We start from the raw sequence: 27,499 nt of genomic DNA on the forward strand, positions 1-27,499 counted from the left end.
TTTTTTTTTTTTTTTTCTCTCTCCCATCCTCCACCTCCTCCTACTCTCTGTTGCTACTTTTTATCTTGCAGCGCTCCTCTCTTCACTTACATTTTCATGCACGGTAGTTTAACCCTCCTCCCTCCCCTCCCCTCATTGCTAATCTCTCCTTTTCGCCTACTCCCTCTCCCACACGTTGTCCTCTCCGAAAAAGATGAGAGAGGTGCATTTCTGTATGTGTGATTGATATGTTATGTAAAGACACTTGCAAACAACAGGCTAGTGGTGTGATTGCAGCAGCACTTAGGTTTTTATCTGAGGACAAATTTGAGTTAAATGTATTCAGTGGGTGCCAAGTGTAGTAAAATTGTAAAGTAAATTTGCCCTTTTTAAAACTTTATTTAATGCTTTACAAAGCTGAATCTTGTTTGTGCAGGTATGAAAACATCAAACACTTTGCTCCAAGAGGCTGCTTTTAAATACAGAGAAACATCTTCACTGATTGCAGGGTCCAGTATCTGATGTACATTTGTAACTGCTGGGGCTTTATTTACTTGAAATAATCAGAGGCTGCTGAACTTTGAGGCCGGTGTGTTGGATTGTGCAGCTCCTAGTGTTGTAATTTGGCGGCAGGGGGTACAGGCAGCAGATGGCACTGACAGACTGTAACTTACCCAACAGAGAAGGGAGGTCAGTGCATGCTGGGAACGACCCCGGAGACAAAGGGGGGAGAGGGAGACTGATGTACATGTGGAACATTGTTACAACACAGGAAATGTATAATTCAGATTATGTCGTGACATAACGCGTGAATCTTTCCAGCTAGTTCATAACTCACCGGCCTCATTGATAAGGCATTAGCTGGCCGTTGCCCTCTGACCTTGCTTAGTGCAGCACAGTTTGGCGAACAGAGTACACACAGTCACCTTGGCAATGACAATCACTCTCTCCAAGGCTATGACATCACTCCAAAGAAAAAAGGAGAGGAGGAGGAGGAAGATGGGGTGGGTTGGCAGGAGAGGAGGAGGCGGAGGAAGGGGGGTGGGTTGTCTCTTGCTCTACAAAACCTCTGCAGCATCCCAGCTGATGCCCCAACATTCAGCTTCTGCCAAGAGGACAGACGCAAGAGGAAGAAAAGCCTTTCAATTCCATCACGGAGCGAGAGGAAGGAGGAGTCAACCGAGTGAGATAGTGATGCTCCCTGCAGGTGCCAACAAGTGAGAGGTGACCGAGAGATGGAGAAGAGTCTGTGAGAGCAGAAGAAGACACCCAGAGCTCTGAGAGAAACCAAACAACAGGTGAGCACTCTTAAATGTTCTTAGATGGTTTGATATCTTATGTGTTTTAATATTCTTTATTTTATAGTTCTTGATTAGTATAGTGTTTTTAACTACACATTTTCTAGAAAATGCATTTGTACAATTCAACCTGAAACCTAGGTAGAGTTATAAATGAAGTAAATCATCAATATGTGTTGGATTCTCACAAAGGTCTTTTTCAAAATATTCTCAACAGGTTATCTGAAGAAATTGAGAGTAATCACCTATTCATTTTTTTTTTAATTGTAAACTATTTAATGCAGCAAAAAAGTATTTATCTTGAAAGGAGGAAAACTTTTTTTGTAATTGTGATATAAAATGAATGTACCCTGCCCTGTTGATCTAATCTAATTATTTGGCTGTTGGAATCTAGAATTAAAAGCCTAACCAGCAAATTGGTTCCTGCTAGACGCCCTTAACACATCACAACTGTTGCATTGCTTATGTTTATGTAACAATGTTTGTCTGTATGGTTCCTGTTAAATCAAAAAATATCTAAAATAATGAATATATATCTTAAAATCCTGAATCTATTGAGGATTGGTTAAATGTGCAAAGATCTTTCAAACTTTATTTAACATATTTTTTGTAATTTTCATTAATTTCTTCATCTTCTCTTTGCAGTGTATTTTCAGTCCTGCTCCAGTTTTTTTTACAGTCTATCATCTCTGCTGCCATGCTGTGTCCTGTGCTGCTTTGTGCCACTCTGCTCCTCCTGACACCTCTGGAGATCACGGAGGCTCGCGCTCTGCACCCTCCTCCTGATGCTGTGCAGGTACGGAGGTGGAGAGGGAGGTGAAAGGGTGAGGGAGGGGTAGCCGGGAGGATAGAAAAGGAAGAAAAGAGTGGATTGAGGGGAATTCAGAGTGGATGACGGATACGAGAGAATAGTGCGGAAGGAAGGGAGAGAGAGCTGGAAAGAATAAGAATAAGAAACCGTAATGAAATGTATCACTGATTGAATTATTGTCCCTCGTACACTCACTGACAATTAGATTGAATCTTTTTTTTCCCCCCTCTGTAGTTTATGGAGCAGTTTCTGGAACGCTACAATGATCTTTTGACCCTGGACGACCTGGAGAACCTGTTGAACAGCCAACCAGAGGAGCAGTCGACCTTCTCCTCTGGGGTCAAAGCGGCCGAGTACCCCAAATGGGCGGATGCACAAACGCAGGCTGAGACCCCCTGGCTGCGCCTGCTGAAGGGGGCGGTGGCCAATCAGAAGCGAGCAGAACCGGACCGGTCACGGAGGGGATGGAACCGAGGATGCTTCGGGCTGAAACTGGATCGGATCGGGTCCATGAGCGGACTGGGCTGTTAGTGGAGAGAAAATAAAGACTGATGACATCCTTCTTAGAGCAAAATGAGGAAAAACACACATGCAGAGATGTTCACATGCACTGAAGGATGATTACGTGTGTGTAGGCTACGTGTAGTGTGGTGTAAACTTGCAGCATTGCTAATGTGGTTTCATCCAGCGTAGATCAGAAGCTTCACACTGTTGTGGCTGTACTAACAGAGCAGCTGTAGTTTATTCCATGTGTAAGTATTAAGCTGAATATTACAACATTGTGTGAGCCGTGTTTACATCAAATTATCATCTTTGATTGTTGGGCTTGTTTTTAAGTAAATCGGCACTTTATGTATTTCTAGCGTTGGTCTCCGTACAGTAAATGTGATTAGACTTTTGTTCAATCTATGGATGGGGATTGAGTGTAAGATCAAGCTCAATGGATGTAGATATAAAAAAAATGATGGCACCTGTGATTCCTGATGATTGTTATTTTTGTTTTCTTATGATTTGCATGAATAAATGGATTTGACATTTATGGTTTTCTGTTTTTTTGCTCACAGAAATTCACTTTGCCCGACTAAATCTCAGTTTGTTATCTTACTATTGACACACGTCGTCTCAATTTGTCCTTCGTAGTGCAGCTTCAAATTCTCCTGACATATTATTTTTTGGGAACTTTTGATACTGTAATAAATCTTCCAATGGCTGTTTGAGGAAGCTACATTTCTTCCTGCGTCATTCTGGAGTATGGGTGCCCAATCTTAATCACTTTATGTAAGATCCTCTGCTGCCTCAAAAACTGGTTTCACTCTGGTATTACAGCCAATTTCCTGGGGCAAAAATCTTGAATCATTCTACAGGGAACAGAAATAAACATGTTGGCGGATAATCTCATATTATGTCCCATATTTCTAAACAAATTATGTACATACATATAATGCAATTGTACATTTGACTGCCTTTTTACCAGCAATCGGTTCAGTTTGAGAACAAGACATGAATCACTATAAACCTAAAGGCAATACACAAAGTTCATGTTTAAGACAGGACCAAATGAAGACTTTCTACTTTGACAAAACAATCTTCACCTTGAGGTCCATTTAGTAACTGTTCCTGAGCTTTTGATCTTATCACATGATCTCAATTAGTATTCCTTGTGCCATTTTTTTTCCTTCATTCTCAGTAAAAACTGAAACAATAATTCTAATAACAACTGATCAAACACAATCTGTAGACGGATTATCAGATGTGACTGAAAGCTCATATATTTTCTACCATTTTCTCACTTGATATCCTACATAACTTGCACCATATCCGTTTATTACTTCTGGTATTTGAGTTGAATTTTGAAGGTGACATTAAATAGATGCAGACTTCCGTTACGACACTGGGTGGCAGTCTCACTCCATCATGTGTTTATTTGTTTCTCACCACACAGAACTGCCCTCTGGACTTTGCGCTGGATTTAAGGACATTAACAAGCTGTAGCAATCCAGTTCAAGAAGGACCCTTTCATATGCAGACAGACTTTTGCATAGATCAGCAAACTGCAATCCATACATTTAGCAGTTACATTTAACTGATTAAGTTAACAAGAGTGGATCTTTTATATTGAAAAGAACACTAATTCACATAAATGCTGCTGTAAATTGAGTCTTACAGTGACCAGGCTAAAAAAACAATAATGCCCAAGATAGTTTATCCCCCGGTAGCTTACTTTCCTGTGATAGATTGGTAGTTTTGATATAGAAATAACATGTGATCTGTATGAGGCAGCATTTACACTACTGAGAGTATAAAAAGGACAAGTGTTGACTTGCCAGCCAACTTCTAATCTTGGCCTGACCTTTACTTCCCCTCTTTGACCTTAAGCTGCAAAGCAGAGGCCAAGAATGGCATGTCCACAGCGTTGTGGTAGCTCAGCTATGCCCCGACCTCTGGACCGCAGCCATAAAACACACCAGCACTGTCCCGATGTGGTGCAGATCTACACTTCTGCTAGCCCGCTGCAAAAATGTTATAATAGGACCACATACTCTGCTAAAGTGAAAAAACACAAGTAACTGATGTCATGTTGGGTCCAGTTCGATATGTAACGTGTCCTGCTCTGCTGTTATAGCAAGATGCCATGCCCTGGGTACCGTTTCAGTTATCTGTCAGGACTGCCCGTTGGTGAGGCCTTAGTATGCATTGTTTTTTTTGCATTAAACATTGTACATCGTCCTCTGGAGTGCTTTCTTTTCAAATGGCAACTCTGTGACAGGACAAAAGAGTCCAGATAATCTCTGGCATGCCCAGGCCTTGTCATCTTCTGTGGGCAATGAATAGAAGTGAAGACATTTAATTTAGCAGCAAACACATTATCACAACCTTAACAGCAGAACTTTATTCAGATAAAGGCAAATCAATTATGTCATTTTCTGTATTCAGATAAATTTTTATCGTTCTAGACAACTGGACATGGACTCAAATAGAAGACGCCTCCTCTGCACATGCGTAATGGTCATGTGTTCATGTTGAGTTCCTGCTGAGGAGATGGAGAGGCAGAGAAGGATCAGTCGCTACAGTCTGAAAGTGAAGGGTCATGGTCTTTGGACATTAAATGTCACCGCAGGGAAGACAGAGATTTGATCCCTGGTGTGACTGTATTTACTGAGAAGGTCAGTGAGGGACCCCATCTCTTTTTTCAGTCCACTATCTGAGGAGTTTAATATCTGAGTGATTATTCATTATTATCCAGACTTAAAGTCTTGGCTTAATGATACTGTAACTTCTGAAGAATTGATGTCAATCCAAGCAGAACTTTTCAGAGCTTTAGGCCAACAAGTAGCAGCATAAATGAAATGAGGAGAAAGAAGCCTCTAGGATATTTCACTCACATGAATTGAAGTTGCAGAGGCCAGCTTGCATGTCTCAGTGCAGGCTGACAACCTTGACATTCAGAGGGGGCGGGGCAAGGAGCAGTGACCATTCAGGGGGCGTGGCTTTAAACTCTGGTACATTATAAATTACACCGCACAACCTTGCTCTTCCTCACTCACACCCGGAGTTGCAAGACAGACTGAGGAATCTCACAAACGGTAAATACCTTCAGGGGCTAAATGATTTCTGTTAGAGAGGGTCAGGAGCCTGCAGGGCCTCAGCAACAGGCTGCAGGGCCTCAGCAACAGGCTGCAGGACTTGACTTCGGTCACCTGTGGACAATCTGCTTGGGCTTGATGGGACCTAATTTGAAACTAAATGAGGCCATGGAGCTCAAACAAATGCACTTGCCTTTATATTCTTGTTTTAAAAGTAATTATTGCTACTTATGAGGATATAACATTGCTGTTCAGGGCTCATATTTGGTTCTTTATACACCTGCATGGAAAGTTTTGGTCAAGTAACTGCAATTACTGACTTTTTTTTTTTTTTTCTTTACTTGGACTGTGTTCTCATATCTTATCAGTGGAATAATTGAGCATAAACTCTTTATCTCAACGCACAATCTTGGTGCTGTCCATCAAAGAGGAAGCTAATATATGACACCATGAATGTTGCTTTATCAATATTTAACAGGCTGAATTATTGTTCCATTTCCCACTATCTCCTCTCGTTTCTCCTTCCAGAGGACTAGGACAACACAGGAACAATGGTGAAAGTCGGTATTAATGGGTAAGAGCTTATTTTCATCCTCTCACATTATGCAATTAATAAAATAAACACACGCACAACTTCAACACACAGTTATTAGGCAAGTCTGTGAGCTCTCTGCACCTCCAGCTCCCAATACCACTCCCCTCATCTGTGTACACCGGGAGCATATGTGCTTCTTAAAGCTTGTTTGTTTGCATATTAAAAAGTATTTTTGTGGCTGATATATGACACCATACAGCAGCTGAGGGAGAAAATGTATATTAATGGAGGATATGAATAGATGCTTATGCACCAACAGTCACTCGGCTGTTCTCATGTTTTTCTTGATCTTTGAACTTTGGCCTCTGAGCACATAACAATGTGGGCAGTGGCTTCAACATGGGGGTCATTCAACATGGAATTGTTTTTCTGCAGTCTGACGCAGCAGAAGGGGACCTGCATAATGTAAATGTTATTGAAAACGCATATTGTGACGTTAAAGGCCTCCCTATCTGTTTCATTATCTCTCCACCCCTCGTCCTCCCCAGTGTCTGAGGACAGAGTTATCTGTGCCAGGATTTTGGACCCTCGGTTAAAAAGTAACTCGGCCGCTGATCAAACAGTGCATTGCCATCACCAGGATTAGCACATAAGAGAGGTTCATTTCGACTTTAGACCCCAGCGGGGAAAATGTGAGCTGGGCAGCCGTGAGCTGTGATAAGCACACCTCCCTCTGCCCCGCCTCCTGACCCCTGCCCTTTCTCAGTCAGTGGTTTCAGGTGTCCTGAGGACTTTATTAACCCCACACAAAGGAAACAAGCTACAACAGTAATGTGAAGTAGGCCATACTTAGGTTAAGGTGAATATCAAAAACCTTATTTTGCATACTCATGACTGATTATCAGACTGATTATTTCAACGTCATACCTTCTCTGTAATTGTGACATGACAAAAATCACATCAACCAGGGGCTGAGGTTGGAGTTACATGGTATCATATCACCATCTAGAGGACAAACTAAGAAACAACACTGTTCACTTTTCAGATTTGGCCGCATCGGGCGCCTGGTGACCCGTGCTGCTTTCACCTCCAAGCAGGTGGAGATTGTTGCCATCAATGACCCTTTCATCGACCTGGAGTACATGGTGAGTGAAGGAGATTGCTTGAAATATAAGGAGTTAGGGTTTGAAATCAACACCAGGCTTCTGCCACTTATGAAACTCTGAACTTTAGGTGATGGTGGCACTGGCTGAATTAAATAAGTAGTGAAGGCTTTAGTAGTCAGAGACATGCTTTTCATCTTTTATAGCTTTATAATGAATAATATAATCTCCTTCTTTGTCAAGTCTCCATAATGTGGTGTAAACTGCCTCCCTTCTCATCTCTTCACATTTCCTCTTTTAGGTCTACATGTTCAAGTATGACTCCACCCACGGACGCTTCAAGGGTGAGGTCAAAATTGAGGGTGACAAGCTGGTCATCGATGGACACAAAATCACCGTTTTCCACGAGTATGTTCACTAATCAGGCTTTTAATATAGAAAGTGTTTCAGCTTAATTACAGTTTCACACATTGCAAAAGAGAAGAACTCAATAAGCATTTATTGTTAACTTTTCTTTTTTTCTGTCTTTTTTTTCCAGGAGAGACCCCGCTAACATCAAATGGGGAGATGCTGGTGCCCAGTACGTGGTTGAGTCCACTGGTGTGTTCACCACCATTGAGAAAGCCTCTGTACGTATCTCAATCCACCCCCAAGCTCTTGAATTACAAAAAATCTTTAACATGTGTCGAACAATTTGCCAAAAAGGACATAAACAAAATACTATTTCTAAACTCATTGCAGGCTCACTTGAAGGGGGGTGCCAAGAGAGTCATCATCTCTGCACCCAGTGCTGATGCTCCCATGTTCGTCATGGGTGTCAACCATGAGAAGTACGACAAGTCCCTCAAGGTTGTCAGGTAGGAATCTTATTGTATATCTGATGTGTTAAAGATTTGTCATAGAAAAATATTGTAAGGGGTGACTGTATTTTGAAAACGCTCAGTTAACTGATGCTGTTACTTTCATCTCCATAGCAACGCTTCCTGCACAACCAACTGCCTGGCTCCCCTGGCCAAGGTCATCAATGACAACTTCGTCATCATTGAGGGCCTGATGGTGAGGATTAAAACACTGTGAAAAATCTGCCAGAGAGATGCTGAGCAGCCCGTAACACTAGATTATAAACCCACCAACATGACATTAGAGTTAGAGGGGCTTTAGCCATATTTAATCATCCTTTTATCTGTGTCTTTGTCCATCAGAGCACAGTTCATGCAATCACTGCCACCCAGAAGACTGTTGATGGTCCCTCCGGTAAGCTGTGGAGGGACGGCCGTGGTGCCAGTCAGAACATTATCCCCGCCTCCACTGGTGCTGCCAAAGCTGTCGGCAAGGTCATCCCCGAGCTCAACGGGTCAGTGCCCCAAACTTTATCGCATCATCATATTTTCTTGTATGAACAGAACTTGCGCTAAACAGAGTGAATTTAAGTTTATGACCTTTTGTACATTTGTATTTGACAGCAAGCTGACCGGCATGGCCTTCCGTGTCCCCACCCCCAACGTGTCCGTGGTTGACCTGACAGTCCGTCTGGAGAAACCCGTGAGTGACCACAAACTAGAAGCATTCATAACATTTTACAAACTTAAATTAATTTTACTGTAAGTCAGGTCATTTGTTTTTCTAACTAACAAGAAACTTCGAGTCAGATCAGTGCTCATGGTAATGAGTCAATCTCAAGTACAGTAAAAAGTGTATTAATCCATGACTGACTCTTGCATATGCACAATTTACTCCCATGTGAGAAATATTCCTCTTCACTAGTCCCCTGTATACACATATCTGTCTGCTTCTTTAACTTATTGTTTTAGGTTTTTTTCATCTTTTTATTATCCATCCATGTCTGGCATTTCATCCAAACAAGAATTGAGTCTCCCTAAGTTTGCTGTGTCATGTCTTGGTGTTAAATCACCTGTTTTGCTTTGTCATCTTGTATATTCATGACCTTATTTATTTAAATGAACATCTTCAGTAGATCCAATAGGCTCAGGATTTACAGACTGGTAGTCGGAAAGTAACGAGAGATTGTGGATTTTGGTCTTTTCATGGACTTCGTAGAGCTAAAAAATTTGGAAGACTCGTCCTTCTTAATAAATATAGTAATTGTAATCCTACATTTAACAGGCCAAATACGAAGACATCAAGAAGGTTGTGAAGGCTGCAGCTGATGGACCCATGAAGGGCATTCTGGGATACACAGAACACCAGGTTTGCATTTGTCTCTCTTATGACTGATCTTTAAACTTCATTGACGTTTAGTGTTTTTGTTAACGTGGCGTCCTCCTCCCTCGCTCTCCTGCAGGTCGTCTCCACAGACTTCAACGGTGACCTCCGCTCCTCCATCTTTGATGCTGGCGCTGGCATCGCCCTCAACGACCACTTTGTCAAGCTGGTTACATGGTAAGCCTTCAACATGGATTACTTTCCTGTCCTATTTATTCAGTGATGCATATTAACAATTATTTTATTTTTTTCCATGCTTCTTAATCAGGTACGACAACGAGTTTGCATACAGCAACCGTGTCTGCGACCTGATGGCCCACATGGCTTCCAAGGAGTAAAAACAACCAGCCGATTGCTCGTCACTGCACTAAGACACATCACCCACATTCTCCTGATACCAGAGTCGTACAAACACAATTGGTTATCAATGACTTTGGCTGGTTCCTTCGTAAAGTCGACCCACATCAGATCCGTGAAGAGAGCAAGCGAAAAAGATTTAAATTGGTGACAAATTACTTTTTTGTATTTGTAAAGTTCCCCGTTCTGTTCTTGTATGAGATGAAGTAAAGGTGTGAGTATTTGTCTGTCTGTCGTACTGCAGTCACCGGTGGAATAAAGTCCTGTTTGTGAGAATCCTGCCCTCCTTTTCTCTTTTGTCACTGCACAGATGTATCTATATTAAAAACTGCTCCCCTGGGATAAATGATATCAGCTGGTGGATCCTTGGATGGGTCACTGACTTTAACAACCCTTAGAAGAGTTGTCTATCCTTATATCATTATTTTCCTCCTGTGGGAATACACTGACAGCCCTCAGTTTCTCTTCAAATCGATTCTTGCACCACCACGTTCTTTTTTTTTTTTTTTTTTTTTAAACCGGTCATGTGATCTACTACACAAAGCTCATTGTAAAGGTTCAATATGAAGCTTTTATGAATCATACCTGCAGGTGATTTGCTCTCTCAAAATGGCAAAGTAATTTAAAAGGCCCATTTCTTTAACAACTTATTGTAGTTTGCTCACTGATCCATCTGTATCGGCCTGAATTACTGGGAGTTCCTCGAGAATAAGACACAAACTTCGCTGATTTAAAAGAAAAAGATTAAGGACTTATTGTTTATATAACACCACATGCATACATATGGGGGTATGCTTTATAAGAGGATCAGCATATAGGAGGTTTTAATTTCCCTTTCAAAGGTTGTTTTACTGAACTTCCTTTGAATCTTCACAAAAAACATACATTTTGTGAATTTAAAGGGCTTTACAGCAAGTACAATTAATTCTGTCAGATCAAGACAACAAATGTGATTACTGGTGTGCAGTGGTGTATAAAGTACCCAAAAGCCATACTTGAGTAAAAGTAAAGATACCTTACTGGGAAATGACTCCAGTAAAAGTGAAAGTCACCTATTAGAATACTACTTGAGTAAAAGTCTTAAAGTATCTAATATTTACTGTACTTAAGTATCAAAAGTAATTTTCTGATATTAATGGTACTTAAGTATTGAAAGTAAAAGTACAAGTAAATGCTGTTAATAAAACAGCATTTATTTAACCCCCCCCCCGCCAAAGATATACTCCAATCCTGTGGGAAACACTGCTAGATATTTTAACAGGTTTATGCTAATTATGATAACTAAACATTAACGTTGCGGCTCATGGGATTAATCTTAATTTACCTCAATGTGTTTCCTGAGGTTGGATGGGGAGTGTTTGAATGCCAATATTTCAGTAGCTTTGGGCATAAGAGGCTCTTCATCCGGTACGAAGAGTCTTTCACTCCAACAGAAGAAAACATTTCTCGCAGATATGGCCACAGGTGTTGGTCTTCGTCTCCACCGTGGTTTGTTAGGAGTAGCAGGTGCTTCCGATTCTGCTTCCATCATGAAACCAGTCATCGCAGAGTGGAACTCTACTCATGTGGTCGCTCGCTAGCTGGCATCACTGGGAATCAACAAACCGGCTTTGAGAGCACTTGTTTGCAATTGCGCATTAACGTGATTAACCAGTGATTTAACTTGCTAGCTAGGACCACTGATTCACTAACCTGCTTGCTTGCAGTCTGTGTTCCACCACAGTCCCGATGTTGGTCTCATGATTCATTTTTTTCCTAAAGATAGATTTGATTTTGTAGCGAATAACGAAGGTTTCAGGGGAAATGTATCGGAGTCAAAGTATCAGTTCTCTTTGCAAAATGTAGTGAAGTAAAAATGAAAGTCAACAGAAATATAAATAGTAAAATAAAGTACAGATATCCAAAAAAACGACTTAAGTACAATAACGAAGTATTTCTACTTCGTTACTATACACCACTGCTGGTGTGTGATAAATTCCTCCAATGAATCCAAAATATGAGAACAGCCTACACAGAAATGTGAACAGTAATAGTGTTTCTGTGCCCGTTAATTCAATACAAGTCAAACACGTTTACGGTTCCTTCAATATTCACAGAAATCACCTAAGGTTTTTAAAGTTATTCGCAGGGATAATATGGATTTAGTAGCTGGCCATAGAGAAGATACAAGGCGGGTCAGAGACTAAGAAAACTCTCTCTCTCTCTCTCTCTCTCTCTCTCTCTCTCTCTCTCTCTCTCTCTCTCTCTCACACACCCCGTTTCCTCTCGCTGATCATTTCTTCTAAGCCGGATTGTCAACAGCCTGTTGTCTCTCCAGACAAATGCAATATAAGAGACGATCTCTGCTATAAAGGCCAGCTGAGGGACCACTGAGAAGAGACTGAGAGGAAGGTGAGTGGTGACGCTTATTAATTAAATGTGATGTTTCCTGCAGGTGTGTCTTTACATGTGTGCATCTCTGATGGAGAGAGAGTATTGAACAAAAGGGGTTAAGATAAACCTTTTGGGGGAATTTTGATTATTTCAAGGAATCGCTCTTCTATTGTATCACATTACGTGTTGTTTTGACGTGACTGTCCATTCAGCTTTTTATCACTGAGTCCTTCACACTTTTCACCCGTTTGTCACTCATGAGACTCAAGACTTCTTTGAGGGACAAAATATCGAGAAGAAAGGCCTTGGTATTTCCCTGTGACCACTTTTTTTACAACGGGTCATCAACAAACCTTTGTTTATCACAATGACTCATATATTCATTTTAAGTAACAGGATGCTTAAGTAACTGCTATTCTTTAACATCAAAACTTTCCCCGTGATAATCCTGAACCAAGAATAATCAATGGGAACTGTGATCTGCATTCATTTACATTAACATTAATCTTATTTGTAATTGTCCACGTTTCCTCATAAAGTCATTTATAATGCTTTGTCGAAAGAAGGAGAGGAGAGAGAAATGTGTTTTTTGACATTTACTGTTTGATCAGTGACAAAAAAAAAAAATTGCTCTTTGTAACATGAATAATACTTAAAGCTGTGGTCTGCAAAATATCCTGCTGTCTCTAATCACTCCTGTTTTTTACACGCTCCTTGTTCTCTTAAGCTGGATGTTTGAAATGAGCTTCTGCTCTATTGTTATTTTTGACGGCACAGTAAGAGCAGATTAAAATTGATTGCAAATCTTCAGATGAAACCATGCAGAGATCAGAATTTAGTCGCCAGCATACTAATGCCTGTGCTGCACGACATTTCCCCCCTAATGAGGATATCTTTCTTCCACATGCTCTGATTCCACTTTGTAGTTGTCATGGTGTCACAGTATTTTAAATTCTTCTTTGTTTTGTGCCGTCAGTGGCTCTCTGACGCTCCGGGTTCTGCCTCTACGCTCTGCATGCTGCTGTTGGTCAGTGCACTACATCCATGGGAGAGAATGGCTCACAGAAGGGCTCCTGGTTTGTCCCCTTGTCCATCCACCCACTGTTCCTCTCCCAGCTGTCCCCCTCCACAGACTTGGCTGTCGCTGTCTTCCTTTCCTTCACAGGTCAGCATGGTTTAAGGCACTTTCAGAGTTGCAGACACATTTCAGGCTTGTTTTTTTGAGAAGTTATCCACCATTGACCTTCAAACATGCTGGAATTGATCCAAGAATACCAAATGTATGTGAATATATCATGCCAGATACCACATAAAATGTTATATAAAAAAGTTATTATTAATCATCATAACTTATTTGTCTCTTTGTATAACAATAAATGTAATATGCGGTTGCTCCAATGAAATGGTGCAACAAGCAAACACAGAATATACCTCAGATTGAGGAGAATTTTTTTTATTAATCTATATTTGGATATTTGTCTTCAAGTCTGAGCTGCAAACTGTTAAAAATACATCAAAATATGATGTATAAAATAATATGTGTCGTGAGATTTCAAAGTTTTTTATGTCCTGTGTGATTGACTTATTATTCTCTTCTTGGTATCGGGATGTTCAGTTTTCAACAAAAAAAACCGAACAATGCCTCATTAGGCAGTTTCAGGCAATCTTAGAACAAGACACTACAAACTACTCTTCGCCTTTTAATAGCTTGGTTTTCCCAACAAATCATTAACGCTACAGATGAACAGATGCTCAGGTGTGTTCAGGTGGATGCTGAGCAGTTGGTGTACGTGTTGAAAAGAGGAACGTAGATGAATAACCTGATCCACTGTGACAATCTCTGGTCTAGCTCCCTTCATGTAATCATTCACCACTGTTATTTTTAAGGATTGAAAGAGCAAACTAAAAGCTGCGTCTTCATTCTTTACTTCATTTTTACTCTTTCAGTTGTCGCATCAGTGCTGGGCAATGGCATGGTGTTATTAATCTACTGCAGGAGACGAAAGAAGCTCAGACCCTCAGAGCTCATGACCATCAACCTGGCCCTCTGCGATTTTGGTTTCAGCGTCTTGGGAGGGCCATTTTTCATCACTTCCAGGTACAGAACTTTTTTATCAACTAATAAGTATAATACAACGTCTAGAACAGCAGCCATTTGTCGCAGACAGAAGGTGATGATCCATTAAGCCTTTCTCTGCCTCTTTCAGCCTGTGTCATGCCTGGCTGTTTGGGGAGATGGGGTGCCTTTGCTACGGCATTCAGGGCTTTATGTTTGGCATCGGCTCTCTGCTCACCACCTGTCTTATCTCTCTGGAGCGTTGCCTGAAGATCTGCTGCTTAAGATACGGCAAGTCTGAGATCTTCATGTACAATCCACTCGGGCATGCTTGCACTCTAAATCCATCTGACTCTTCCTGAATAAATTGGTGCTTTAACAAAAACCCTACTTACACAGAATATGTATAATTGTCTCTTCACAAGACCCTCTCTTTCTTCTCAAAAATGTATTGATTCAAAGAGTTATTGATTTAAAAGGCGTTCATTCATTTGATATTTGCTAAGGTGCGAGTAAAGGTCAATTAAACCTGCTGATGTTTCAAGATAATGGTAAAGTGAAATGTCAAGACCTCCCATGAGGTTAATTACCCTTTAATTATCGTGCTAAATTCTTTTAGTGTTTTCATGCTTCTTGGCTCTCTCTAGGTCAATGGATCGAGAGACGACATGTGTGTCTGTCCATAGTTCTGGTGTGGGTTTACACATTGTTCTGGGCCTTGCTGCCTGCATTTGGCTTTGGAAGTTATGGACCAGAACCTTATGGGACCAGCTGCACCATCAACTGGTAAAGTCTAATTCAATGTACAGTGCTGCTCGATCCTCTGTCGTTTACTTACACAAAAGTATGCAGATGTCTGTGTATTCTCAGTTTTCTTCATGTATTTGCAGACAAACATGTGAGTGATAACCAGTCTGCTTGTCTAACTATTTAAAGGTGGAGCATGAGGTCATCTCTGAATGACAGAATCTATATTTTCCTCATCCTGACGTTATGTTTTGGATTTCCTACACTTACCATCGTCGCTTCATATTTGGCCATCCTTCTGACGGTGAGGACAAGTTACTTCATGACATAAAATGAAGGGTCTTGGAGCTGTGTTTGTTTACTCTGTAATTATTTTGTTCAGATATATTACTCACTTGTTTAAAGCCACAATGTGTAGAATACCAAAATTGCAACTCTAGTGCGCTTCCTAGTGAGAGCATTGAAAAAGAGAGAGCAATGTATGCACAGTACCACTACATCCCCTTGAATACAGGGTAATATTAAATGAATAGGCTCCATGGATCCAGATGCTCAGGGCCCTCAAAGGCCCTTTATTCATTGTGTGTCAGGTTAGTGGTAACATATGGAAGCTACAAAGGAATAACAGCCTGTGGGTGCTCTATCCAAACAAACCACGTAAAAGGCAAAGACCCCTTCTGTAGTGTAAATAAACAATAATTAACATATGTGTTACAGCAAATTAGCTTGTTTATAAAGTCCTGAAAGACTCCAGCCCCAGTCTGAGTGCCTCGGACTCACAATTCAATTCATTCAGTTCATTTAAATTCACAAATGTTGTTCCATCAATGCACAAACAAAAGAGACTCAGCAGCCAATCAGGATGAGGAACCACACAGACATGGCTACAAACATGTTAACAGACTCGTAGGGCAGAAAGCAACAACACACTCACAGGAGAAGTATCAGTAACAAAAACATTATTTAAAGGTGCTATAATTAAAATTAGGAATTCTTCACATGATGTCTTTAATATATCAATGGGAGTTTTTATATAGGTTGTCTTTTTCAGTGCTTGTGAATTGTGGCATAATTGCAAAAAGCAGCATTAAAGTGGCCCTATTATGCTTTTCCACTTTTTCCCTCTTCTTTAGTGTGTTATATATATTTTTGTACATGTAAAAGGTCCGTAGAGTGTAAAACCTGAAGTCCACGCTTAAAAGGAGTCCCCACCCCCCACCCCCCCTCAGAATCACTGCTCCTGAGCTGCCTGAAACGGCTCGATTGAATTCTCTCCTTCAGTTCTCTAACTTTATCAGGTCACAATGTCAGGTCACAATGTTACGGAAGTGACGGTAAAACTCGCTAGTTTGGCCCGCCCTCAAACAGCGAAAGAGAGAGACGGAGCTGAAGCTCCGGAGGAAGAGTTTTTTGAAATGTGAAACATTGACCAACCACAACAGAGCGGGCTAGCTGACCAATCAGAGCAGACTTTGCTTTCTGGAGGGAGGAGTAAACGCTACAACGGAGCGTTTCAGAGAGAGGGTGAGAAGATGTGCTGCAGGACAGCCAGGATGAGAAAAACAAGGCGGATTATGAGCATTACCGCATGTAAACATGTTGAAACTGTAACTTGAGATAAAAATATGCACCCGGAAAATAGCATAATAGGGCCTGTTTAACTGTTGCCTCCGTTCTCAGGTCTACAGATCTAATCGCACTCTGGCGTCTATACCCTCCTCCTCTGTCAGAAACAATGGCAAAGACCTGAGACTTACAAAGGTAAACCCTATGAGGATTGTTTTCAGATTCATTGATGAACATCCTGCAGGAAAAATAAAGCCATGGGTTTCTTTCAGATGGCTGCTGTGGTGTGCAGCACCTTCCTGCTGGCCTGGATGCCCTACGCTGCTGTGTCTCTGTTATCTGCACTCATGCCCAGAGATGATCAAGAGGCATCTTTACAGACGGCGGCGGAGGAGTCAACTGATATCTCCTTATTGCTCAACTGGACCGCTGCAGAACATTACAGACAAATCTACTACCATCACGAGAACAAGTGGAGCAATGTGAACGACATGAATTCAGCCTCCATCACTGGCCTGAGTGAGGCCACATTCAGGTCCATGCTGGACAAAGAAGCTGAACCAATGACCGGGAGCCATCAGCCGTTCTCCTCTCTCCCACCTTTAGTCACCTTGATCCCTGCTATGTTTGCCAAGTTCCACAGCACGATCAACCCTTTTATCTACCACATCATGAACAGGGAGTTCAGGGACGACGTCTACGCGATGTTGTTTGGTCAAGAGAAGGCAGAGAGGAGGCGAATACAAGGGAGGAAAGAAAGCACATGTGGAAGTAAGGAACATGAGTAGACTTATACTACTGGCACCTGTTTCTTGGAAAAATAGTACAAGTTAGGATCTTGCCACATAGGCCATATTGTTATTGTTGTTTTCTCTTTAAAGGAGAACCAGCCTCTCCTACTGCCTGAGCTGGAAGAGGAGAAGGAGCCATGTCCTTTTCTCTGGAAAGAAGAAACAGAAATCTGGAGGAACAGAAGAACCGGGGGAAAACGAGGGGAGGAAGAACAGACTTCTGAGCAGATGTTATGTGGCAGTCTAATGCACTGGGCTTTGACAATCAAGGCTGCACAGAGAGACACTGCAGCATCGTTTGACAGAAGACAAGGAGAGATCTGAGGGGTCCACATCCAGCACTGTGTAAGATAAATATAAGATAGATAGATAGATAGATAGATAGATAGATAGATAGATAGATAGATAGATAGATAGATAGATAGATAGAGAAACGGTGATAATCAGATTACAATTTCAATAAGCTACGTAATTAACGAAGGACTGCAAAAATCACAACTAAAATATGACTGAATTGAAATCTATTAATCAACGGTGTGCAGGCTAAAGAGAAAGGCTGCTTAACTTGGGTTGTGTGAAGGAGAGAAAACGAGGCTCCTTCCTTTCAGCTGCTGTCACACTAAAAGATTAACACTGCTTCAGTAGAAACTGACATTTCACTCGTCAATATCAATGACACTGTTTAATATCAATATTTCCTTTGTGAAATAATGATAGATGATAGATTCAACCGTTTATTCGTATTTATCTTTTTAACAGTTCAATTATTCATCATAGGCCTAGCTATTTATTTTTTTACTGATGATTCTTGTTATTGAGAATGAGAACTTGTTCACTGGTCAGTTTGCTTTATTTACTGTTCATTTTATTTTGTATTCTTGTTTTGTTTTTCAACTTAATGTTGGAAGTCAATAAATCAATTTAAAAACAAACGAAAGGGTTGTAGAGAACAACAAGGTAATAATGTCTTAAGTGTTGTATTCCACTGTAAACAAACTGCGCGACTCTACTCGAGCCTTTACGGTAGCGGTGCTCTTCCAATCCCGCAGCACTTGCTCCTCCTGCCAGCGGCCACATCTTGTTGCCAGAACTTCGGTGACAGTGGATTTTTTCGGTTATTCACGCTCTGCGTCATCTGCTTCATTTAATCACCTTTATTTTTTTTGTTGCAAAACATCTCACCGAGGCGCCGGTCCAGTGTTGCCGCATTTTGCATCCTCGCTCGCAGCCCATTCGGAGTCGCTTCTTTTTTTTTTTTATTATGGACGGATAGAGAGCACTGATCCTTAAGACGTCTCAGCTTTAAGGATAACATTCTTATTTAGACACTGTTATATAATCAGGTAACAAATACTGGCGTTTTGAGCGCACGTCTTTTTTTCTTCTGGCACGTCTTACAGCTTATTATTAACCTTTTGGATTCTGTTGTGGCAAGACATTTCCCGTCCGTGTTCATGCCAGATCTGCAGCGTTTCAGTTTTCCATACCATAGCATGAATCCTTTGTTGGGGGCCAACGCGCATCTCCAACACCACCCGCAGCAGAGTCAAGCTCCCGGACACCCGGACTCTCCTTCAAGTCTCCTGTCCGACACCGACTTCGGTGGACCGGACCCGGACTCCTTTTTTCTGGGTGATCAGTTCGGGCTGGGGCCTGATCAGCCGGGGCCTGACTTCGCCGCACCCTCACAGACCTCCCTTTACCTCCCCCACAACCACTACCACCATCGTGTTGTGTCGCACCCTCCCGCTGCCATGGCTCTAAGAAACGACCTGGGATCCAACATCAGCGTCCTGAAAACGCTCAATCTGAGGTTCAGATGCTTTTTAGCAAAAGTGCACGAGTTAGAGCGTAGAAATAAGATTTTAGAGAAACAGCTGCAGCAGGCGCTGGATGCCAACAAGGGATGCCAAGGTGGATGCTGTGAGAGCAGGGGCCTTACCCAGGAGGCAGGTGTGCAGACCGGATTTGTCGGGACCATACCTCTGAGGCCCGGCTCCCTCCCCTTCCACAACACCAACAACTCAGCCAGGAGGCCTACAACACTGTTCCCACCACCACCCACTACATCCCTACAGCCCGCAGCCGCTGAATACTCCAGCTTAACCCCAACATATGCCACTTGTAACCCATCCATCACCATCAGCCAGGCCTCTCCCTGTGTGGACTCCCCTGGCTCTGGCTCTAAAACTTTCTCCAACACCAGCTCAGGTCCTGGGAGCTCCACCAACCCTCCTCCACGGTTTCTCCCGGGCACCATCTGGTCCTACAACCACACACGCAAGTTTGGCCCCAGTGGGGACCGCCTGACCAGCCCAGGGGTCTCCTGGGTGCACCCTGACGGAGTCGGGGTTCAGATTGACACCATCACCCCCGAGATAAGAGCCCTGTACAACGTCCTGGCCAAAGTGAAGAGGGAGAGAGACGAGTATAAACGCAGGTAAATGGAGTAAAACCCTTTATTGTACTTGTAACAGGCCTACAGGGGGCATGAGGTTCTACTGTAGTTCCCGTAAGTGTGTGTAATGCTCTACTTTAGAGCAGTGAGCTGTAAAGCAACTGCAGACCAGCTGTCTCCAACAGAAGCAGAGTCAGCACAAACCCCCTCCCTCCATCCATCACCTCCAGCCTCACCCTGCATCCGCTTCATGTCAGACCACAGAGGCAGGTGCTGCGGCTAGAAATACACCAAAGAAATAAACACATCACTAGCTAAATATAAAGAAGAATGAAGGTCAAATATTAGCAGGGACGTATGAAGCTCAGTCTGCTGCACAAATGTTTACTTCAGAGTTCATGAAGCGCCCAAGATGACTCACCCATGGGTGGATTAGTTTTCAGGAATATTAGGATATATCCGTCCTGAAATAGAGGTCAGGTTGATTGTACAGCAGATATTTATTAGATGAAACTGAGAAGATGAAAGACTAATGATTGTTCCATCTAACGACAAACCCTGGAGGTGGTCCAGTTAGGCCAATGTTAATATTAAAACAAACCCTGTGATGCTTTACTGGGACATATGGACATTTGTGATTTACAACTTTAAGCTTTACACATTTTAAATTTGGCCTAGAGCCGAAATTCTTAGTTTATTATCGCAATTATTTTTGTAATAGATTAATTTCTTTCAATTATTTTTAAGCAAAGACAAACAGTCACTGTTTTATGTTTGCTGTTGTTGTGTTTCATCTAACAATTAATTGTTAATGAAATACTTTGGGGTTTTGAAACATGGGATGGCTATTTTAGACAATTTTCGGACATTTTACTGCTAGAACAATTTTTCAAGAAAATAATCGGCAGGTTAATTAACAACGAACCTAATTGATAGTTGTTGCCCCAGCATCATGTAACATCTCTGAATCCACAATCACTTATTCATCATCAGTGTACCAGTTAACAACAATGTGTCACGATGACATCACCCATTCAATTCTGGATGCTCTGATTTCCAATTTAGGTAGACAGTTGTCTGAGTTTGCAGATAAGTGAATTAACTCACAGTGATCTTTCTCTTAGGGTGGATTTCCCTTTAAATTATTGGAGAAAAACAACCTACATCTGTATAAACCTATTGTGACTTTGAAGGACATAGGGGCAGTTTTGGATGACGTATTCTCTGCCGTGAGTGAACAGTAGCTCCATGGTCCAACGCATTGAATTCCCTCATGTTATGTCCAAATGAGCAGCCATGCATTCTCCACAGAGCAGATCCTGATGACAGTAAAGTGGGCTCTTTGTGAATGAGGTAGTAGGACGACACTAACAGCCCAAATATGTGTGACATAAGATACACGATTTAATTGTATGTAGAGACTTGAGAGTGGATGAGTTGCTCACCTGAAAAGCTGTGATTTGTGTCACTAGCTGTGAAACAAGTTGTGCTACATACGTGTCCCACTTAGTGTTCGAATCAGTTTCTGCTAACTGTAGGTATCAGATTTTCTCGGGACAATGGGGCATTAAAGCCTGTTTCTTGGAGTGAAACTCACAGCAATTACCTATGCAGTCAAATAACATAACGGATCTCAATTTAATAATGAAATGTATGTTGTTGCTCCTGTGTATCATTTTCTAGTATCTAAACTCACCTTTGAATTAAAGCTTTTGGTGCATTTTGCTTATTTTTTCAACATTTTACACCATTCTCTATGTCCTTTATTTATTAATTTATTCTTTTTTATTCCTGGAAACCTATTTTTCTCCCCCTTTACCCTCCCTGAGCCCCTCACTCTCTTCACTCTGCCCACCACACTGTCACGTTGTCTTTCTCACATAAACCCCACGCAATCCCCCAAACTGAACACTTCCTCTCATGCTCTCTGCCTCCCTTCTCTCTCACTGCGCCTCCCCCTCTCCACACTCCAACACTGTATCTGCAATGCAGCATGCCCTGCAAGCTGTGACTGCTGGATGGGGGCTTGGCTTGCAGAAGGATGCACCTCTCGGCTTTCTGTTGGCTCTCACCTTACTGATCAAACAAACATCCCCTACAACATCAACAACTCCTGTTTCATGACTCAGTTTCTTTCAGATTAAGTTTTCCCTAAAGGCCCCGATGTGCCGCAGCATTCTGCATTTAAAACAGCATTTTTATATCCACTCACTGCATCCTCTGCAGTGAGTGGATTTCCCCTGGGCACGTGTGCTGTATGAAGTCACTGAATCTGAGATCACATACAGGATCTGTGCGTAGGCTTTTAAATGTATTGAAGGTCAGGTTCATGGGCGAGCCGTCTGGGCTGCACTATAGTAGCAAACAGTTCATCAAACAAGCAATTCATCATTGAGTGAATAAGCAAATCTCTCACTTACTCACACTTTTACCATCTGCACCTGATGGTTCCATTCAACTCGTGTCCAGATTTGTATCCTGATATAATTTAACTAAACTGACTGTTGACTGATTCCCCAATTTTTTTTTTTAAAGGATGATTTTAATTTATTTTTTGTAAACAAGCAAAAGTTAGGTTTACGTTCATTGTTACTCACTGAAACACACTGTGTGTATCCTTGAGGTTTAACAAATGTGTTGACAATAGCAAAGCCGATTAGTGTTTTACATCCAGCATTGTTCACTTCCATGTTCAATTTGCTAACAGCCAACTTTTCTGGCACATTGCTGAATAATTATCTTAACATGTCACTGCACCCTGTAGATCAGCATCCTGAATCCTAGACTGTAGCATCATCTGATGTTATGTATCTGGAGGAATTTAATTATTGTAGAGTTTTTATATGGCTAGTCAGATGCACTTAAAATTGTACAACATCTGGATAAAGTGCCTTTCAGCTCTTTTGACCTTTCAACCACTGGAAATAGTCCTCTCATGGATCCCTCTATACTGTAGTGGCCTATCTAAGTTGGTGTGGAAAATGCTTAAGTGGATGTGTATGTGAAACCCATGGCCTGTATGTTATCTATTTACATATCAAGACACTAAAATATTGTTTACCTTTTCTATCCATGTGCCTCTTAGATGGGAAGAAGAATACACCATGAGAATGGATCTGCAACAGAAAATTGCAGACCTACAAGAGGTAACTTTGTCTTAGCCTTTGTGTGTGTAAATGTGTTTGTGTAGGTAGACTAGACATGGCTGGAGACCAACAATGCAGTGTTACTGAACTAAGGTGTCTTTGAGTCTTTACTTTATATTTGAGAGCTTCGACATCAGCCTGAGTCATTAAAACAACCAATATAAAGTGTCGGGTTTGATTCTTCAGCTGTGGCTTAGCTAAACTGAAAATACATTGAACAACAATAAACAGTGTGTAAGTGATTAAACATTAGTAAAAATGTGTTAGTTTAAACACAGTATGCTGCAGCTGCTATGGTGATCAGCGGTAGGCTCTGCTGGCACGGATTGTTTCCGTTGTGCAGTATTACAGCTACACTGGTTCAAGTCCTGACTCAACAAAGATGTTTCACTCTTTTGTTATTGATTTTCTTTATTATTTGGCCTCTGACCATCAACTGATTAAATGCATCAACCATTCTCATTCAAAAGTTTTAGAAGTTACGTATTTTGAATGTAATAGAGCTTTGTTTGAATATCATATTTACCTGCTGTCAGGTTGATGACATATTTATGCTTCCTGCAGCTTTGTCTCTCAATTTTCTTTATATGTGCAGGACCTGCAAGAGAGTGAAGGCTGTCAGGACGAGCTGGCTGTCAGAGTCCAGCAGCTGAAGGCGGAGCTGGTTCTCTTCAAAGGCCTCATGAGCAATGTGAGCGCAGTCCAAACCACACAGCCACATACTCTAAGCTATGCACATGAGCACTAATTATTATTATCTCATCCTGCTTTTCAGTGGATGGATTGTGGCATTCAACTCTTATAATAACATAAGAAAAATGATATATGCGCCACACTCAAGCCATTCGTTGTAATGAATGGCTTGAGTCTGACATCTGAAAAAAACGCTGAATCCACAGTTTTCAATGTCATTGGACCATTTCCTGATGCTTTATACATAAGTAATAAGACATTTATAAGAACAACGATGGGTTGCCATGTTTAGCAGGTGGTTACTCTCCTTCAGGTTGTCTTTTTAGCTAGCCCATTTATTTATGAGGAAGACCCCACCAATGGAGCGTTTGACCACATAACACCTGAAAATGGGTGCGTAATAGAAACGCACAGTCAACAGACAGATAAGATTTTATCGGGCAACCCAAAAGTTGTTCTTAATAATGGCTTTTATGAAGCATGAGTAATGCATTCATTTACTGCAGTGATTTATTCACATTAAACAAAGCAGTAGATAAACATTTTAAATTTAATTTCTGGTACTTTTCTTGCTATCGTTCCTTCCATCCTCTCTGTAGAACTTGTCTGAGTTGGACAGTAAGATCCAGGAGAAAGCAATGAAGGTGGACATGGACATCTGCCGCAGGATCGACATCACCGCTCGTCTCTGTGACGTAGCTCAGCAGAGGAACTGTGAAGATGTGATCCAGATGTACCAGGTACCAGGACTAAATCTGACCAGTCACTCTTCTCATATCTGGTTATTTTATTTGTTCCACGCAGTGCTGGGCAATGTGGCAAAATCTTCCATCCTAATATAGATCATTTAATATTTCCATAGCGACATATATCAGGATATAGAAGTTTTTCTGGTAATTCAATAAAAACTTAGTCTATGTGAAATAACCACATGATAAAGCTTATTTCTGAGCTTGTGTAGCCTATTCATACTCCTACCTTATACCCTATATAACCTATTTATATAAATTAGACAACTAAATTGGGTATAAAAATATCTCAATATATGATTTCATCACGACATGATTCCATTGAAAGATATAAATAATCATACTTAATTATCGCCAAGTTATCAAATCTACAGAGTTTTTCTTGTACATTGATAACGACGGTCTGAGTACTGATTGTGTTCCTGCAGGTTCCTAACACACAATCCTCCCTAAACTTCCGCCGGAAACAAACTCCTCTGTCTTTCAACGGGAGCGAGTGTGACGAACCTGTCAGCACCTCCGAAAGTGATGGGGGAGCGGTCAAAGATGGAGAGCACTGTGGCTCATCAGCCAATCAGATCAACGAGGAGATGCAGAGGATGCTGAACCAACTGTGGGTGGTCTGACTTTGAAATATGATAGAATGTTTCTGTCCTTCAGTCCTGCACTTTACCAAATTATTTGTCAATGTGTGTGTGTGTGCATTTATGTTTTTGTTTCAGACGTGAATGTGAGTTTGAGGATGATTGCGACAGTCTGGCCTGGGAGGAGACTGAAGAGACACTGCTTCTTTGGGAGGACTTCCCAGGATGCACTTTGCCTCCTGACCCCACCCACCCACCAGGAGAGGTAGGCCAGGGTCACACGACTTATTTCAATGTGATCAGGTTTTAAGGAATGGACTTGGACCTAATTACATTGAACGGAAAAAACAATGTCAACATCATGCAATCCAATACAACATATAACTTTGTGAAGCTTATAATGCTCACTTTGTTAAGGAGTACACACTTAACTTTGTCAGAGACGTAATGATTCATGTGGTCATTGTTGTCTTGATTTTGCAAAACTGTGTCCACACATACAGTAGCCTGATGACAAGTCTTAGGTATTTCCCTTATCTGTATTCATTTGAGTCTGCATCTGATATGATTATTATTATATTTACTGATATTTGTAATATGATTACTAATATACAAACTTTATGCCTGTTTGGGTGACCGTCACCGAAATCTGGTTTTTAATATGTTAACAATGAAAAAACAGTTTTTACACTTCCTGCCATGATCTGATGATGGTTGTACCAGGTGAAACTTATTAAAAAGACACTAACACAACAAGTGCAACAATAAATATGGACACTGTGTTTGTTTGGCTATCATTTTTTTAAACCATTCATGCCTGGCCTTCAGATCCAGTGAATGTGCCATTCAGTCTTTTTTTTAAAGTAATTCTTTGATGAAATTGTGAAAATAGAACATGTATCTGTGACCAGGATCTGCACATTTTTTACTTCAGACAGCAGCATGTGTGTATTAATAGTTTTGGTTCAGATTTCAAGGAGGCTTTTATCGTTCTGATTGATTGAGTTGATGTGCAGAGCAGCAGCGTGATATGTTGGTCGATACAGTTTTGTCTCAGGCGATGACACAGACCTTCACTGCTCAACTGCGGCAGGGTCGATTCAGGACAAAACACAGACAGAGAAAAGACAGATGCAGTGTCTGACCTGCATTGGTATTCAGTGTGTTTGTTTCCAAGAAACGCATGTCGGTATTTGTTTTCATTCACCAGCCGTTTGGCATTTGAACAATCTGCTGAAGAGAAGAGCCGCATTAGTCAGTGAAACTTGAGCTGATAGGAGCATAAAGCCGTCTGTACTTTGATTGTTGTGTCACCTCACTAAGTGTCTGATTGTGCTATGATTAGCAGACAAACACATGACCTATATCAAGTCTTTCCATATCCTGGCCACAAATATACTCAAAATCATTCTCTTCTCTCTCTCTCTCTCTACCAGGAGGACTGTCTGGAAAAAGTGATTAATGACACAGAGTGTCTGTTCATGTCCCGAGAGAAGGAATACCAAGAGACAATTGACCAGATTGAGGTCAGACACAGATTTTTTAATTAAAAAAAATATATGTTTTTTATATTCTTTCTTTTCATGGTCAGTGTTATTTGATTTTCTTCTCATGTCCTGTCCTGGTGCAGCCCCTTAATTCATTTGTCACTCCTGTTTTTTTGTTAGACTGTATTGTACTGTATAATTAATTTTAATCTCCCACAAACATCTCTTGAAATTATTCTTTATTTACACAAACTTTTTAATGGTAAACACACATATAGCATTTGTAATTTAACATTTGTAATATGACTGACTGCATATATTCTGACTCCAGCTGGAACTGGCCACAGCAAAGAGTGACATGAACCGACACCTCCACGAGTACATGGAGATGTGTTCAATGAAGAGAGGCCTGGATGTTCAGATGGAGACTTGCAGGAGGCTCATCACACAGAGTGGAGACAGGTAACAAAAACAAACACTGGCTCTCAGTCTACATGATCCATCTGCCCGTCCAGTCTGTCCATTTCTTTTTATTTTGGTAACGTTTCATTTTGCAGGTCGTTTAGTTCCACAGCGTTACACTCCACTATAAGTCGACTTACAGGATTTATAAGAAGTATACAAACATTTAAAGGAACAGTGTGTGAGATTTAGTGGCATCTAGTGGTGAGGTTGTTGCAACAACAACATAACCCTATAATAAGTGTTGGAAGTAAAGTGAAGCCTTTCCTAGAAAGAAGTATGTGATTTGGTACTTATTGGTACAGTTATATATACATTATATACCTATACCTATAGGTATATATTTCATCCTTTTCCAGTAAATAAAAAAACAAATGAAGAGTGACACGTGAATTATCTGTTACATTTTTGCATTTCTTCACATTCCAGCATTTGTTTGTGTTTGTGCCTCACAGTAACCCTGCGGCGCCTGCGTCCAATGAGGACGGGGACCAGAGAGACCGGTCCTCATCGTCGTCGCCTTCTCCCTCGAGGGCTAGAAGATCTTGACACTTCCT

The 27,499-nt window shown here is 41.3% G+C and overlaps 4 protein-coding genes across 4 annotated transcripts; all 4 read left to right on the forward strand.

Moving 5' to 3' along the window:
* Positions 1-1,069: 1,069 nt before the first annotated feature.
* Positions 1,070-3,125, forward strand: nppcl (natriuretic peptide C-like). The gene is made up of 3 exons (XM_054621687.1): positions 1,070-1,277; positions 1,923-2,073; positions 2,323-3,125. The coding sequence occupies exons 2-3, from the start codon at positions 1,975-1,977 to the stop codon at positions 2,617-2,619; spliced, it is 396 nt and encodes a 131-aa protein (XP_054477662.1). The 5' UTR covers positions 1,070-1,277; positions 1,923-1,974; the 3' UTR covers positions 2,620-3,125.
* A 2,484-nt stretch (positions 3,126-5,609) lies between these two features.
* On the forward strand, positions 5,610-10,166 carry gapdh (glyceraldehyde-3-phosphate dehydrogenase). The gene is made up of 12 exons (XM_054621653.1): positions 5,610-5,672; positions 6,201-6,246; positions 7,253-7,352; positions 7,612-7,718; positions 7,849-7,939; positions 8,052-8,167; positions 8,285-8,366; positions 8,513-8,664; positions 8,774-8,852; positions 9,435-9,518; positions 9,613-9,710; positions 9,802-10,166. The coding sequence occupies exons 2-12, from the start codon at positions 6,224-6,226 to the stop codon at positions 9,869-9,871; spliced, it is 1,002 nt and encodes a 333-aa protein (XP_054477628.1). The 5' UTR covers positions 5,610-5,672; positions 6,201-6,223; the 3' UTR covers positions 9,872-10,166.
* Positions 10,167-12,213: 2,047 nt separating this feature from the next.
* opn9 (opsin 9) lies at positions 12,214-18,274 on the forward strand. Its single transcript, XM_054621692.1, has 9 exons — positions 12,214-12,281; positions 13,240-13,428; positions 14,211-14,361; positions 14,471-14,610; positions 14,967-15,105; positions 15,256-15,370; positions 16,747-16,827; positions 16,905-17,403; positions 17,514-18,274. The coding sequence occupies exons 2-9, from the start codon at positions 13,308-13,310 to the stop codon at positions 17,537-17,539; spliced, it is 1,272 nt and encodes a 423-aa protein (XP_054477667.1). The 5' UTR covers positions 12,214-12,281; positions 13,240-13,307; the 3' UTR covers positions 17,540-18,274.
* Positions 18,275-18,877: 603 nt separating this feature from the next.
* On the forward strand, positions 18,878-27,491 carry iffo1b (intermediate filament family orphan 1b). Its single transcript, XM_054621605.1, has 9 exons — positions 18,878-19,863; positions 22,907-22,967; positions 23,563-23,658; positions 24,260-24,400; positions 24,838-25,022; positions 25,132-25,258; positions 26,430-26,519; positions 26,812-26,942; positions 27,398-27,491. Exons 1-9 carry the CDS (start codon positions 18,878-18,880, stop codon positions 27,489-27,491), a joined length of 1,911 nt encoding a protein of 636 aa, XP_054477580.1.
* Positions 27,492-27,499: the final 8 nt, after the last annotated feature.

This window comes from Anoplopoma fimbria, chromosome 20 (genome assembly GCF_027596085.1).
Source record: "Anoplopoma fimbria isolate UVic2021 breed Golden Eagle Sablefish chromosome 20, Afim_UVic_2022, whole genome shotgun sequence".
In the NCBI taxonomy this organism is placed as follows: Eukaryota; Metazoa; Chordata; class Actinopteri; order Perciformes; family Anoplopomatidae; genus Anoplopoma; species Anoplopoma fimbria.

Excerpts from the sequence above, each read along its gene's own strand:
- nppcl (XM_054621687.1), top strand. The coding sequence starts at position 1,975 with ATGCTGTGTCCTGTGCTGCTTTGTGCCACTCTGCTCCTCCTGACACCT. Across the intron at positions 2,074-2,322 it reads CTCCTCCTGATGCTGTGCAG|TTTATGGAGCAGTTTCTGGA; the intron begins GTACGGAGGTGG and ends CCCCCTCTGTAG.
- iffo1b (XM_054621605.1), top strand. The coding sequence starts at position 18,878 with ATGCCAGATCTGCAGCGTTTCAGTTTTCCATACCATAGCATGAATCCT. Across the intron at positions 22,968-23,562 it reads AAATTGCAGACCTACAAGAG|GACCTGCAAGAGAGTGAAGG; the intron begins GTAACTTTGTCT and ends TTATATGTGCAG. Across the intron at positions 24,401-24,837 it reads ATGTGATCCAGATGTACCAG|GTTCCTAACACACAATCCTC; the intron begins GTACCAGGACTA and ends GTGTTCCTGCAG.
- opn9 (XM_054621692.1), top strand. The coding sequence starts at position 13,308 with ATGGGAGAGAATGGCTCACAGAAGGGCTCCTGGTTTGTCCCCTTGTCC. Across the intron at positions 15,106-15,255 it reads ACCAGCTGCACCATCAACTG|GTGGAGCATGAGGTCATCTC; the intron begins GTAAAGTCTAAT and ends AACTATTTAAAG. Across the intron at positions 15,371-16,746 it reads ATTTGGCCATCCTTCTGACG|GTCTACAGATCTAATCGCAC; the intron begins GTGAGGACAAGT and ends CTCCGTTCTCAG.
- gapdh (XM_054621653.1), top strand. The coding sequence starts at position 6,224 with ATGGTGAAAGTCGGTATTAATGG. Across the intron at positions 7,353-7,611 it reads TCATCGACCTGGAGTACATG|GTCTACATGTTCAAGTATGA; the intron begins GTGAGTGAAGGA and ends TTCCTCTTTTAG. Across the intron at positions 8,665-8,773 it reads GTCATCCCCGAGCTCAACGG|CAAGCTGACCGGCATGGCCT; the intron begins GTCAGTGCCCCA and ends TGTATTTGACAG.